Consider the following 15644-nt stretch of genomic DNA (forward strand, 5'->3'; position numbering starts at 1 on the left):
GGCTAAAAGAGATGCTAGGTGCTGTAAATGAGGATTCTGGGAGCCAAACTGTCCAGTTTTGGAGCTGCAAGAAATCCAAATACTGTTGTGCCTTGTCAAAGCAGTCAACAAGCTGTGACTAAGGTTAAATGCCAGTGGGTCCCCACCATTTTTGTCTCTATTTAGAAAAGCACAAGACAAAATTCAGATACAGGAGAGAATTCTGGAAGCCAGTCTCTATCGAGAAAACAGTACACAACAACAAATTCCTTAAACACAATACACCAAATCAAGAAGGAAACCTAATGGTGTTATCTATATTCATCTTGCAGAATAGTGATCAAACTTCCAAGGCCAGTGTATTGTAACCTCTGGCTCACTAAATATTCAGCACTGAAATAATTTTTATCTTTCTTGGAGGCTAGAGCCGGAAAAGGGCTGGTTTGTGTAGCATTCAGTTCTTAAGAAGCCATTTCTTCATGAACTGACTTAATCCCTGATGGGCCTGCTGTCACCCAAGTAAGAAAACAGAACCTGAAATCAGTTTTACCACTTGGATATACTCAATTCCAGGATGTTTAACCCTGTAAGAAACATGTAAAACTTCAGTAAGCAAGGCTGGAAACCACACATCTCAGCTCTGGCTGTAACCATGGTGTGACTAATTTTCCTCCACAGCAGAAAGCTAAACTCCTCTATTTCCTCTGATATTTTTGCATTTAAGTATTGTACCAGGGAAACTTTTGGCAGACACTAAGCCAGAAATAGTTGAAGCTTTCACTTTCTCTTCTCCTTTTACTACCACTCACCTGTAAATATATAAACAATCAGGTTTGCATATAAAAATAATACAAAAGTAAGGAGGTTTTCCCCTGCACAGAATAACCTAACCTCATGGTAAAACATTGTAAATCTAGAAATAAAGAGAATGTTTTCAACTTTTTATAACAAGTTTTCTATTCAGGAAGAAAAGACACTCTGAGTAATAAACACTGTAAAAATTCTTGATTGTGTTAATAACTGGCAAATCTCTCATTGAATTTTGAATATGCTACCGTAGAAGTAACACCTATTAAACATTTAGTATTGCCATGTATTTTGAGAGAATTCCTTGTCACAAAGTAGTGCTGCAAAATAAAATATTGGCATGTGCTCATCTAATTACCGTGTTCTCTAACACTTACGAGCCAGCACATTGCATTGCAATTCCTTTGCTGTAACTAGCAGTGAAGAGCATTCCTGCAGAGGCTCTGTCCTGTCCTGTCCATGCATTAAATGCAACTGATCTTCACATTTCCTCTGTGGAGGGAAAAACAATCATACTGGACAACTTCCTCTAAAGGCAAAGAAACAAACTGATGCAAGCCTTTTTAAACATTTTATTGTCACGATTGTTAACAAAACACCTTCAAAACATCTGTACATTTCAAACTATTTTGAACTGCAATACCCATTATATAAATGTACGTGTATAGATGCCCTGATGTCTCTGTACAAAGATGTACAATATGTACAGTAACATTAAATGCAAGCTGTGCAAGGCAAAGTCTAGGCTACAGCTTCATGCCACTGGTTAAAACAAGGCAGAGAACCACAGCTTCAATCAGTTCCTTGTGTGTAAATAAATAAATGTAGGTATGTATGAATATTTGAAAGGAGCAATTAGATTTGCAAGCTCAGTTCAGCTAGAACACATGCAGCTGACTGGAAAAAATACAGCAGTACTCTTGTGAACTCTTTCCACTGCATCACTTTGTTCATTTGAAACATCCTTCAGGACTCAGCTGCTACTGTGTGCTTGAGTTGAGGTGGTGGCAGCAGCTCGAAACTTTGGAAGATATAAACCGAATTTATTTTCTATACCAGCAAACGTAGCTGTAGCAAGTCTGTATCCTCCTATATGTGCAGGGTTAACAGGAGGAAGATCTGAAATTCGTGTTTTCGGGGTAGATTCTGATCCAGCAGGTTTGCTGTTTGGACAAAGAAAAAAGGTCTTTTTGTTAGTCAAGATTTCATAAGAATGGACTTTAAATAGACTTATTCAGGCTTCAATACTTAAGTCTTTTGTCTGAATATGGAAGACTGCTAAAGCTGACCCGAATTAATTGACTCCTATGGTGAAGTGAATAAGGTCAGATTATTGCTTATTTTAAATCAAACCCAAAATGGAAGTTGCATTTTTACTGATACTTTTGTAAATTCTTTTAGTGTCACAAGTAAAATGGACAAAACTATTTTGCTACAATGGAAATACAAATTAGTGTAGTGAAATAACTAGGAAATGGCTCTTTATCTCCTCATCTGGCATGCAAGTTTCCCTCGGTTATAAGGACGGGGGGGGGGGGGGGGGGGGGGGGGGGGATTTTTTACATGCTGCAATTTTAAGTACAGGGCCTCAAAGTCAACAAGTTTTAATGGGTCTCATGCATGAAAAAGTTTGGGTTTTTTTCTTTAAATTTGGCAGTTATTTTGTGCAAGCTAAATAGCAAATACTTGACTTACAGGCCGCCAAAATCCACATACAACCATCTCTGCAGAAGTTCATAAGTGACCAAAGTAACACCAAACTGGGGTGAAGATCTGAACACACGAGCTGTTAAATATTACAAATCATAGTGTTAAACAAATAGAGCAATTCCTCAGGAGAGAAGCTAAACATTTTGAAGAAGGTGTTATGTTTTTCACAATCAGACCTCGTAAATAATGCTCTCATTTGAGTCCTTAACAAAGCCAGTGCTAATGTGCAGATTTGGGTCAGCCCTAATTTTTTTTTCTCACCTCCAGCTCCCTTCCACAAAGCTGAAGGGCCTTCTTCCCTTAGAATCTTTCTGAAGCAGTCAATAACTCCACTGTATGTTGTCTGACCAGCGCGAGCTGCCACTTGCAGTCTTGTCTTGATGACATCAGCAGGGGTTACCAAAGAAGCAGCAGGCACACCTTTTAGAAGAAAACCACATTTAATTTGCACAAAGGATCTTGTAAAAGATGAAACACTTGCAACTGAAAAATACAAGTGCAAACTTTCATATTTTTTACAGGGGCTAGACATTACAAAACAATGCAGGTTCTTACTCTTGATGCCCATATAAACTGTCGTGCCTGAGAGAATCGTTCTGACTTCTAAATTTAAAGGCTGAAACTGGTATTAAAGGAAATAAATTATCAAAACCCATTCTCAGCATCTTCTAGCGGTCTGGCCGTAGCAGTAGTTTGAAACTAGATAAAATCGGCAATATATGTAATATATAAAAATTAGTTGTGCAAATTTACTGTATTTGTTTATACTCTACAACGTATTTTGAAAATTACATAGATGATCGATTTGGAAATCGAATCCTATACATCCACTTGTTAGAGGTGTTCACGAGAAAAACCACTGCTTAACACTCCTATTTGACAGAAATCTGTCTAAACTGCTGTTTGGACTGTTCTGTAGGAGAATAGACGCTGCTTACTTCAGTAGGCAAGCCATAAAAAGACTGAGGACAATGAAGGTGTTTTACAAGTCTGCTTAGAACCAACAGCGTGATATTAGCCAACAGTGATGGAAGAACAAATCTCCACTTCCAAGGCACCACTCTCGGCTTTCTAGTCAAAGGAAAGGAGAAAGTTTTCAGAAATGTACTCCACAGTATAGAACTGTGTTATCTGAGATATTTCTGAATACTTCTGAATACTATAAAAACTTCATCCTCCTACAAAGAGGAACCATCTTCTGACTTAAAATCATTAAATTAATTTTGACATCTGTTAAACTTTTACAATTGGTTAATATTGAATTAAAAACATTAGGTCACTGATTGCATAGGTGATGATAAACTCTGAAGTGTCATTGACCAGTTCAGGAGGTTTTAAAGGAAAACACAAGCACTGCAGTGAAGCCCGTGAGCATACACAGACAGCAAGCATATGCAGCTTTTCCTTACAGGCAGATCCCTTCAAACTGTATTCTTGCCTGCTGAGCATGTGTAACCAGGGTTGAGTGAGCAATTGAGAATGTGAGATTTGCAATTCTGACAGGCAGATTCCTGTACATGCTATTAAACTAGGCCTATGAGATTTACATACATTTTTAATTGGGTTCATCCCTTAGTATGAGTGACACAGAAACACTAATGAAACAAAGAGAAACTGAAGTTGGCAGTCTAAAAAGTCTGAGAGGAGACACAAATTAAAAACATTATATATGAGTATTGTATGCATACAATAAGCTAAATAATTTTCCATTTCTGGCAGCTCTGCAATACTAAAGAATGGACAGGGCTATAAATCTGTTAGATGTTTCCTAAGTGGTCTCCCTTCCCTCTGGCACAAGGAACACACCAGCTGGCACCAAGGAGGTGCAGCCGAGCTGTGTCGAGTCCAGTATGGGAAACTGCTGTTCACACAGGCGCTCACAACTGATGTATGTATCTGTAACGTGATTCCTTGCAACTCTGACAAGTAGCAAAGGCTCTTGCTCAGCCCAGTGGTGGTTCTGAACTGCAGATTCTGACACTGAATCATTCACAGTTACGAGGCTGTGTGCAGATGCCTGGTTTTCATCTGCTGAGCTCGTCCTTGGCAGTGCAGAATCTGGCTGTCTCTATCTGCACATTTAAATATCCGCCACTATAGTTCCTACATCTAGTATTTCTATACCCCTTGTCTTTAGTAAAACACCTTTATATCACACCTGCATATTGACTTTATAGTAGACTTGTTTGAGATGCTGTAAAATACTTTAAATTTCAGAGTATGTACTTTGGCTTCTTTACAAACTAATACCCTATTTTCAGCAATTACTTTTGAACAAAGTTTTTTTCCAGTTATTCCAGAATCCAAACCTGGATAAGTCATTTTCTTCTTAGCTCTTATGTTCATTTTATGTTCATTTTATTCTCATTTTATGTTCATCAAAGATTCAAATTAGCCTTCAACTCTGAGAGCTCAGTAACAAGTAAAACCCCATTGAGACAGACAGATCAAATTTGACTACAAGTTGCTGAGCTGCATTACGCTGTTTATCCACATTATGCAAATGTAATTAGCTCTCATCAAAATTACATCGCCTCCCACTAAGGATAAAAGTGATCAAATTTAGATTAAATCAGATACAATAGCACAGTACCCTTCCTTTATTTGCGGCTACTGAATGAATATTAAATATTACTCACTAAAAGAAAAAAAAAATTACTTTAAGAAACATTCAGCAAAATTACCTGCAATGGCTCCAGCTGCAAGGAGATTAAGCCCTCCCACATGGCCATTTTCATCAGCCAACATCATTTTACTATGAGCATAAACCGGAAAGTAGATTGCAGAAAAGGGAATGTCTCTGAGGAAACACGCTTTGGCACCCTGACACAGAGAAAAGAGACATAATGCAAATAAATTCTGTAAATAAGGCTAAAATTGATATCCAGCAAGCAGCTCGAGCCCTGAAAGTACAAACTCATTTGATCTACCACATAAATAACACAGCAAATAAAATGTGTCAGGAAACAAATGTCCAGGGAACTTGAAAATAAGAATAAAGCATATCTAAACTGTCTGGAATGAGGAAGATTCAAGATTCGTGGATAATTTTGGCAAGTTATACACGACATCAATCCTGACATCAGTACTTAGGATAACTTTTTACACACTTTTTAGGATACTTTTTACACACTGTGTGTCCAAAGGCAATGAAGGAAGTGACAAAGATCAGTCCTTATGTCTTTCTGAAAACCAGGGAAGCAGCAAGACAAGTCCCTGCCAGCCTTTTTTCCATCAAACACAAAGGCACTACTAAAATACCAGCGAGCACTGTAAGACCTCACACTGATCATCATCTGTTTGACCAAAGAAGTTGCACTGGAAGACTAGCAAAAAGAGAAAAAATGCTGCAAATTGGGTGCATTTGAATAAGGAAACACAACGGTCGTGGATTTCTTCTACCAAATTCAAAACAAAAGCTTCAGCTCTAAAAGTAAATGTGCACATTTTTATAGCATTATTGCAGATCTACGGGCAAATCACATAAAGGAATGTTTTGTAAGTGCACAGCTAATGTAACTGCTGAATTTACGTATTACCCCTTGTGCTGCCAGAAGATACAGGAAGAAACATTCTTCCTTGTTTAAGGAAACTAATAGCTTCTGCTCCATTACACCTGATCTGTAATGATGGCAGTAAGTATACCTGCAGGGAAGGAATCTGTTGACTGGCATTCTGCTGAAGTATCATACAGAACAGGCTTTTTTCAGTGGAATTTATTGACAAATCCCACCACTTAACTTCTTAAAAATCTGAATCCTACTAAACTTCACTGCTGTTTCACTGCCATCAATTTATTAAGACAAAGGGAATATCCTGCCGCAAAGATAACAATAGAGATACAGAGATTCAAAACACATATAAGAAAAACGCACGGGGAAAGCTAAAGAAACTTTTCACAAAACCCCACCAAATGAAATGAGCAGTGCCAGAAGCCAGCAGGTCTGCAATACAGGACTCCCTGTAGCTTGGCATAAAAGCACAAAGGATAGAATGGGGGAGTATTTTTTTGTATCCCACTGCCATTAATATAGAAGTGAGTTTTCTTCAGTTTTCCACTGTGGGGCTGCCCTGCAGGAAGAGATTGGTTTTAAATTCAAAAGATGTCTTTGTTTCTAACAGGTTTTGTTTCAACAATATAGAAGTTTAGCATAAAATGATGAAGGCGCTCAACGCAGAAGTACGTACCTTATAAAGACCAAGAAAGCCTAAATCTTTTATAACAGAGAGGGCACTGACTCTGGGTCCTGTAGTAATTTCTCCTGCTACCTGCAACCGAATCTTTACAATCTCCAGAGGATTAGTGAAGATGACCTGGGAACCTCCTGCCTGCAAACCCAAGGAAAAAGAAAATAAATTGCATTACCAGAGCATGTGGTGACATACTGACTTTTGCAAGGTGATGAGTGCCTTCACTTCTCACTGCATTGGCTGATATTCTCATGTAAAAATATATGAGAGAGATTTAATAAAGCACCTGTCTAGAAGTCAAAAGCCTTGGATCAGAAATCATGGGTTTGTAAAAATAGATTTTTACATTTATATTTTTATAGCTCCCTGAGATTAATTAATTCGGTTTGTATCTGCTTTTCTCCTCGACATCACTTTCTAGAAGTCATTGCTACATTTAAAAGTCTATCAGATATTACAGGAAATACTAAACTTAAATAATCATTAGACTTGTGCTACTAGAGCTTCAAATACACATAAAGAAGACCTTATGTTTATTCAATAATAATCCATCTCCAATGTGTAGACATGCTATTTGCATTTAGAAGTGATACTGTTTAAAAGTAAATTTGCATTTAGCAGTATAATTTCAAATTATTAGAAAAGGTGCTTGGAGTTTTGTTTAGCAGCCTGTAATAGTCCTAAGTGGAAACAAAATATAAATTTTAAATAGTAAGACTAACATTTCAAAATATGACACTAGATAGAAACAGGAGTCACATCTTTGAGCTGAGCAAGACAGATTTTACTTGCAGGAAATAGTCTGTTGGCAGTGTTGAAGGACTGTTTTGCAAACTTCCTAGCAGTAGTGTTGTAAAGCTGCTTCTGATTCTGCACTTTAGCCAAGACTTTCAAAGAACTGTGTCCCAGGTTTGAGAGAGTTCAATGTGACGGTTCAGTCTCAGACTTTTTAAACCTGTTTAAAATTACGTTTAGATTTCTCTCTGGTTTGCTGTAGGTACTACCATTCACTCTGAAGAAGTTTCATCACAATCCAGTATTTTACTAAGCTTGTTATCCTCCCTCTTCCTAAGCCACCTTTTTTCATTTAAACCCACTTCCTTAAAAATTGTGACATATAACCATTTGAATACAGCCAACTTTAAAAAGCATTTCTTGCACAGTATAAAAGCTCCTCTTAATTTTGATTGACTCCTCCAACCCATGAGATTTTAGTGAAATAAACAGATGCAGAACATCTGCAGCTAAAACTTTGTACCACTCCTAAATTACCTTAGCAATGAACTCTTTTTGTGATGCTGGGGGGTTGGGAGGGGGCTGTGGTGCAGTAAAACCAACAGTCTGATGCTGCATCTCCTGGACAGCCTGCATGGTGTTCTGTGCTAAGTGACTGACAAATGAACACTCATCCTTTCTGCATACAGCACAATCCTCCTCTCTCCAGCAGCAAGCAGAGTAACTTTGAGATCAGCCCTGATGCACAGTTTAGAAACTGGCAGTCTGAATTACTCCATCCTAGAGACAAAAGAGCATTGCAACCCTCCTCAGCTCTCACTGAGAATGAGCCAGCACTTCAGCAGTATCTATGGGCTGAGGGCAAGAAGGATCAACACCTTCACTGACCAAGCATCCCATACTTCACTGAGCCTTTACTGAGCACTGACAGCCTTTTATTGCAAGCCCTGTTTATTACTTCACTCAATACTGACATTTAAAATCACCACTGCAACAGCTTTACTGAAGCACCTTGACCCAAACAGCAGATCAACCACTACTTTTATTAATTATCTCCATTGTAGTAATTAGTGTCTTTAACACCTCCCACTCAAATAATCAGCCTATACAGTTAATCTTAATTTTATTCCCTCACTTCTTTACCTCTCCCAAAGCAAACCAAAGCCTATGCTTTTGTGGACGTTTGTTGCAACCATCAGGAAGATCGCAAGAACTCCCGGACCAGCCAAAGTGATTCCATCTTCTCTGTTCCTTGGACTGACTGCATTGTGTTTATTCAGTTATCTCACACCACTCGTATGTCCGAAGGCATTCTTTAGACCCTCTTTACTTCTCATTTCACCTTTTCCAGTTCATACACACCCATGCATGCAAGATGAAATGGCTGTCTTGCAAGGCAAAGTTCCAATCTAAATAAAATGTCTAAAATTTGCATCTGGCAAATTCTGTTAACTTTTTTTTTTCCTTCTTCTTTTTTCTTTTTTTTCCTCGTTTGTATTGCATTAAGCATAAAAACAATTTCAAATGTTTAGCATTTCCCTGTACAATTAAAAAATTATTTTGGTAGATAAAATGTTAAGCAGCGTGTTCTGGCTACATAATACAATGGACCACACAAAAAAATTCAAGTAACTTTAGACTGCAACACTAAGCTAAAAATTCACTCCTTCTAGACAATTACCAGCTACCTGCCTATTAAATATGTATTATTTGTTTACATGGGTACGTGAAATTCTATTTTTTATTTTTAATGTTAAAAATTAGCACACCCTGCAGAGCAGCCAAAATAACTTTTCCTCTTTGCTTAACACCACAGAAACACAAATAGGCCAATTTGTAAACATTTCTATTTGCTACCCTGAATCAATCTTCCTGCAATTAACATTTTCCTCTCCTAGGTGCACAGCTGCTTACCTTTCTGTTAATATCAGCCATAGCCCTCTTCTGATACAGAAGGCAAAAGACTCTGAACACAACATATTTTAATAATTTGGTAGCAACACTAATTAGAAATACAGTCTTACAAATTCTATGTAGTTAATACGGAATTATGTATTCCAACAGTATTAGATGATTTGGTGGTCAGGTTATCGAGCAAAAGAAAATAGAGGGAAAACTCTACGCTATATTATCAGCAGAAAACCCCTTGAAAAGCTCTTTAATTACATCAACACGATGAGCATTGAATATTTACAGCACTGACAGATTTCTCAACAGGCAGCTTTCTCAAAAAGAGCTGTAACAACCTAGATACCCAGCTAAACACTCCCTACTGGCAGTATGTCCTTCTATCCAAGTCTTGACTTACACTGTTACTTGGAGCCTGGCAAACTTTTCTGCCCAGCAGTGGTTTGATTCACACGAAGAGGAGCGCTGCACTCAGTGGAGAGGCACAAACGAGTCAGGTCCCTCCACGGATCACAGGTACAGACAGGACAAGCATCGACTTTAATACGGAACATGTAACACAAGAAAACTCACTTTTTCACTGGGTATTTTTTAAAGAATGAATGCAAGGATGGTTTTTAAGTTTGTGTTTTCTATTTAAATACAAGGTGGCTACCTATCTGCCAAAGAACGCGTGAGGCAGAGGGGAGTGCTGCCTCGGGGAGCAGAAGAGCACTCTGCAGAAAAGGATGTGGAGGAGAATGACACAAAGGATCTCCAAATAAAAATGAACTGGAAGCGCGTAGGTTTGCAGTACAAATCTCCACGCTCCTGTGCAAATCATTAGCAATCAGCATCATTCTTTTTCAAAGTCTCTTACTTCAGCTGTCAGCTCTGTACGTTAAATACGTGTGCACGCGTATATGCACACAGAGGTATACATTGCAGTCCCTGAATTGCTTTTGGAGATGGTGCAGTAAATCTAGATTTCTCCCTCATAAATCCTCGCTTCACACATAAATTGCAACAGACACTTTAAAAAAGGTTGACAAATTTGTTTCTGAATGGAGGTTATTCATACACATCAAAAATACCAGTAATAAAAGCTTCTACTTAACCTTAATGTCATGTAAAATAACTCTACAAGGAGCAAGTAAAGGAACTAAATCTGACAGCAAAGGTTATGAGAGAAAAGATGTAGTTTGAGATCCCACAGCAAACGCCCCATGACATGCCAAAGGCTGAAGGAAATACACAAATGACCCTGCAACATGAGACCTCTTGCCCTTTCCAATTCCACCCGAGAGGCATATGCTCCAAAGGGGAGAGCCCTACTTCAAGCCCTTCCTTCCTTCCTTTTAGAAACCACCACATCCTGGACCACAACTACGTCCCACAGAAGCAGCTAAAATAAGATGTTACTTAAAACAGTCTTGTTTAAAAACATCAAAAGAGCTCGCATTTCTTTCTCTAGGCAAAGCTGACATTGTTCGTGAGCCTAGAGTGAGCTTACTATCTCTTTTATTAAACAACCATTTTCTCCCTGTTTTTAAATGCTCCCAATAGAAATCAGGGTAAAGCAGTAAAGTTTAATTTGGCTACTAACCTTATTTTTTCAAGGTATAATAAAGTAGTAACATATCTTCAGGGCTTTGAAGGAAAAGCAGTCTGACGGCTATAAATCTGTATTTTTGTGCTTGTTAAATAAAGCCATTAACATTTTACATTATTTTTTCCAAACTAAATACTTGACACATTCCTATTTGCCTGATAAACCTATATGCATTTTTGTGTGTATGTATGTGTATTTGCATAAACAGGTATGGATATTATTTCTTACAAGTATACCAAAAATATTTAGACTGAATCTCAGATTTAATGTTTATGAAAACTTCAAAATCAGTGGTAAATTTGGACCTCTCTGTATATATGTGCAACCACAAACACACATACACACATCCCAAGTTCTAATTATCAACAGATGCACTGCCTACATCTCCAAAGATTCTCAAGACCCTTTCTGCCTGGCACCCCACATAATCTTTCTTCCTACAGCATAAAGCAAAACCATCATTCTGAAGAAGCACAATTCACCCATTCAAAATGCTAAGCACCACGCACAGGACGGGAGGAAGCCATTTCTTCCCGTGTAACTCATAGGAATTAACAGCCTAAAATCACAGTATCTTTGCCTACTGTAACAGTAATCGTGAATCATTTACACAGCATCAGACATCTACTTCAAGACTACTCCCCAGGGGAGGATGAGCAGCTCCCTACAGCACTGTGCCCTTCAGGATGTCCTCACCGGAGCCGTGTAAGCTCCTCCGGGAAGCGCTGTCCGCGTCACGCACGCGCTCTCTGCTTCCCAGGCCTCTGTCGGGACAGAGGCAAGTACTGCCAGTGCCTCACAGCTTCCCCGCAACTCAAAGCTAATGGCAGCTGAAAACTTTAAAGGCAGGAAGGCAGGTTAATCACTGAATCACAACGAAATGTAATTCAATTAATTACAGTAACAGTAGGGAAAGAAATTGTTGGCTCTGAACACGTGTAAATATGGATAGTGGTGGTAATGATTAACAAACCAGCATACTTCAGGCAGGCAGGAGGATGGGATTTCAGTTTCATCCATCAGGGACAAGAGCCCTTTCATTGACAGGTGTGACCTGACTGCTGTAATCGAGCTGCCCCACACAGCTACTCGGCAGTTTTCAAATCCAGCCACGGCTCGAGAGCAGCTGGGAATATTTGGGCTCTGACAGAGCAGGCCCTGCACTCCCCAGTGACATTTACACTGCCCAGCAGCCAGCAGGTAGGTTTAAAGGAGCCCAGGGCACGGGCTGCCTGCGGGAGGTCCCTGCCCTGCAGTAAGGAAGGAAAGACAACAGACAGGCAGCTGACCGCGTAGACAGGCACTGCCTGGGCAGAACTCTTTGGTAGCTGCTCTGAGAATGAAGATGTTTCCTCTTACTGGGAACGCGACTTCGCTCCATAAGCTTACAGAGGCTGAGAATGATTGGAGCCTGAGAAATAAAAAATTTGGCCAAAGCGATTCAGTCTCTCAGGTCCCTCAGGGTAGCATTTCTGGAGCAGGGATGAACCTGTGAGTGCCCCTTTACTGGACAGTAGAGCACTGCTTCCAGGTACTCCAGAGCTGAGGATACTGACCAGCATACACAGGGCCTCCTGAACCACCACTGTCTTAACGTCAAAGGTTTCACCTGTCCTTATATGCGGGTCTTAGAAGACCATAACATCATACATAAGCTTTGATACAGCACTGGCATCCAGAGAGGAGGATTTGCCATGTCTGCTGGAACCCTGCCCAAGCTGCCACCACTTCCTCACAAGAATTCTTTTGATTGCTGTTTGAGGACTCTGGCATGCACAATGTGCTTCTGTGTATCTTGCAAGAGGGAAGGCTTTTAAAAGTATGAAAGGTATCTACTGTAAACTCTGAAAAATGGTTGAAAATATGCCTTGCTTATCTTGTTCATCCACCAACAGTTCCATACCATAAATTATCAAAAACCGCGTTATTCCTGTTAATGAGGAGATACCTCAAAACTAAACACAGGTAAGTGAGGGTCAGAGACACCAATAAGTCCATCTCTATTATTTATTATACATGTGGGTAGAATGCTATTTCTTCTGATATTATGACAAGGTAAAAAATAATGTTTTAATTTCAGCCTATATTTATAATATACTATTAGCAAAGTATTTAGGTATTGAACAGTAACAAAAAGCCACAAAAACCTGAGTTACCCTAATCCAAATGCTGAAAATAATTTTGGCATATATAAAATCCAACCATTCCCACATTAACCCATCATTTTGAACTAACAGAGAGAGAAGGAAGAGAATAAAGGAAAAATGAAAGGTAGCATCCCTCAAACACCCAGCTTTCTGTGCCCCTCCATGGAAATGGACTAAGCTTACTTGTGGCCCTTCCTTGGATGCAATTGTTCCTTGCACCCAGTAGTATTTTGTAGAACAACAGAACACAATAACAGAAGTGTGAAGTCCAACACTATTTCCAAGGAAGTCAGCATAGAAATGAGCTGTCAAAATGAGAACGAAAAGGTCTGAGGATGGAAAAAAAGGAAACACTGATATCCAACTGCCCCTGCTTTAGCCAGCTGATAGTTTCAGACTCTTAACCTTACAGGCTTGCTAACAAAGATTCTGCTATTTAGGAAGTGGAATAGCCAAAGTTGAACTAAGCAGCAGTAGAGACAAAAAAAAATCTTCAACTGGTAAGATATCAGATGATCCAGAGGAAGCTAAAAAGAAACATCCCTCAGGCTGCTAAACTGTGACCAACACTTCTTCTATAATTTTGTTTAGAATTCTCCCAGATTGAGTGAGATTAATATCTTGAAAAAGGAGATTAAAATATCAGCTCAGACAGTCAGCTAGAGGGTGTTGTGTTTGGACAGAGTACAAATCTGCTCATCTTTGAAAAAACAGCTTATCTGAAACTCCGTTTCTCCCCCATTTTTGCATGTTCACTACAGTAAGACAATGAAGTTATTTTGAAAAAGGAGTACTTAACAAATGAAAAAGGCTCTAATGCAGATTGAATTTAGTATTCTATATTTCAGTACCAAATAATGTAAAACAATAAAATTCATTATCAGATGTTTGATTTTACTTATGAATTTAAGCACAACAAAACCACAAATGAATTATATTCTCTGCCATTATAGATGACCTGTATTTGCTTTCTGTGTTACTGAGCTTTCTAGAAAAAGGTTAGTCTTCTGCTAGCTACACATTAGAGCTGCTTTCTCACATTTCTCAGAAAATAAACTTTGTACACTGACAGGTGAAGACTCAAGCATGTACCAGGCTGCCAAATTCAATCAGGCAGAACTATAAGCAGTCTCCCTTCAGGGCTGTTTCTTTGAATTAAAAGTTTGCAGAGGTCAACAACCTTTCTGCCCCAGGTTTTGTTGTAAGCCAAGGAGGTTTTATACCAGCCTGTCAGCCAACTCAACTGGAAGTCATTAGTGTTCTCTCCTACAAAAGAAATCCAACTCAATCCTTAAACATATTATACGGTTAACAACTGTCGGGGAATCCCACAAATGAAATTAGCCAATGTGCAAAACCAGAAGAAATCTATCACCAATATCAATTCAAACCACTTACAGATTGCTAAAACATCCACTGAATTACAGCCCTCATTTCAACAAAAACATGGTTTTTTAACTGTATTTGGATGAGGGATGTAATCAGCATCTGGAGTAACATAGCTGCCTTTTATACAAAGTCATTTAAAGAGACAATTCACTCATACATGTTACCTGAAAGGTAAGGCTACGTTGTTCATTTTTTCCATATTTTCACAACAGTAGAAATTTCACATACAGCGAGTTGAAGAGTGTATTTCTTTTCCTTCTTAAAATCTTCAGCAAGAATTACATTTTCTTAAACCATTAGACCCTCCATCCCTCCTCTGAAGGAAATTCAATCATGCCCATAACCCATTCTCAAGGTGTACCTGTATCTTCCCATGATGAATGGCAACCCAGAAGAACATATGGAAAGGGAGAAGAGGGCACCCTCCTCTTGGGACTTTGTGAATAAAACCACTGCTGAAACTGAAAGTTACAAACTGGGCCAAAACTAGTTGTTTAAGCACATTATTCCAAGAGAACTTAACTCAGAAGTATGCTAAGCTCTCCAAACAGAAAACGTCCTTTGTTTAGTTTTTGTGACTGGGAGAAAAAGAGCACTCCTGTTCAAATTGACAAAGCACACCCATTAACTGTCATTCCAACTATTCTGGACATGCCTGAGAATCAATTTTTCCTAGGAATATAGGATAGATACTTACACAGCCTCCAGCAAGGACCTCTGCAGGAAATGGAATGGAACCATCTTTCTTAGTAAATTTGTCTCTGACAAAGTCATTAACCTAATAAAGATACAATATATTACACACTATTTTAAGTTATTTTTCCTCCTTATTAATATATATCAAGTACATCTGTAGCCATATATATTAGATTGCTTGTAAGTGGTCATCTTTCACACATTTTAGAAAATAAATCCTGGGCATGTTAACAAACAAAAGGATGCCAGGGAGGAAAGAAAAAAAAAAAAGATACGTACAGTTAGCTTAATAGCCTTTTCTGGAGCAACACCTATCAGCTGTGGTAACAAGCCTATAGAAACAAAGACATCATAAGGCAACATTATCTTCCTAATAGAGAAAATTGTATTTTATCAGAGCTGTACAGAAATGCCTTTCTGCACAGCGAATATCCTTTGAGGTGGGTGGCATTTAAGTATGCTGCTAGAGCACTGCATATTCATACCAGTAT

At 38.8% G+C, this 15644-nt stretch overlaps 1 protein-coding gene across 1 annotated transcript in view; it reads right to left on the reverse strand.

The window, feature by feature from the left end:
• Window positions 1-1344: 1344 nt before the first annotated feature.
• SLC25A12 (solute carrier family 25 member 12) overlaps window positions 1345-15644 on the reverse strand; it is a 46231-nt gene continuing 31931 nt past the window's right edge. Inside the window, exons 12-18 of the mRNA XM_040069229.2 lie at window positions 15433-15485; window positions 15155-15235; window positions 6685-6825; window positions 5181-5319; window positions 2758-2916; window positions 2482-2572; window positions 1345-1949 (exon numbers count right to left, since the gene is read on the reverse strand). Coding sequence (XP_039925163.1) covers window positions 1760-1949; window positions 2482-2572; window positions 2758-2916; window positions 5181-5319; window positions 6685-6825; window positions 15155-15235; window positions 15433-15485 — 854 coding nt within the window. The 3' untranslated portion in view covers window positions 1345-1759. The remainder of the gene's footprint in view (window positions 1950-2481; window positions 2573-2757; window positions 2917-5180; window positions 5320-6684; window positions 6826-15154; window positions 15236-15432; window positions 15486-15644) is intronic.

This window comes from Hirundo rustica, chromosome 7 (genome assembly GCF_015227805.2).
Source record: "Hirundo rustica isolate bHirRus1 chromosome 7, bHirRus1.pri.v3, whole genome shotgun sequence".
Classification (NCBI taxonomy): domain Eukaryota; kingdom Metazoa; phylum Chordata; class Aves; order Passeriformes; family Hirundinidae; genus Hirundo; species Hirundo rustica.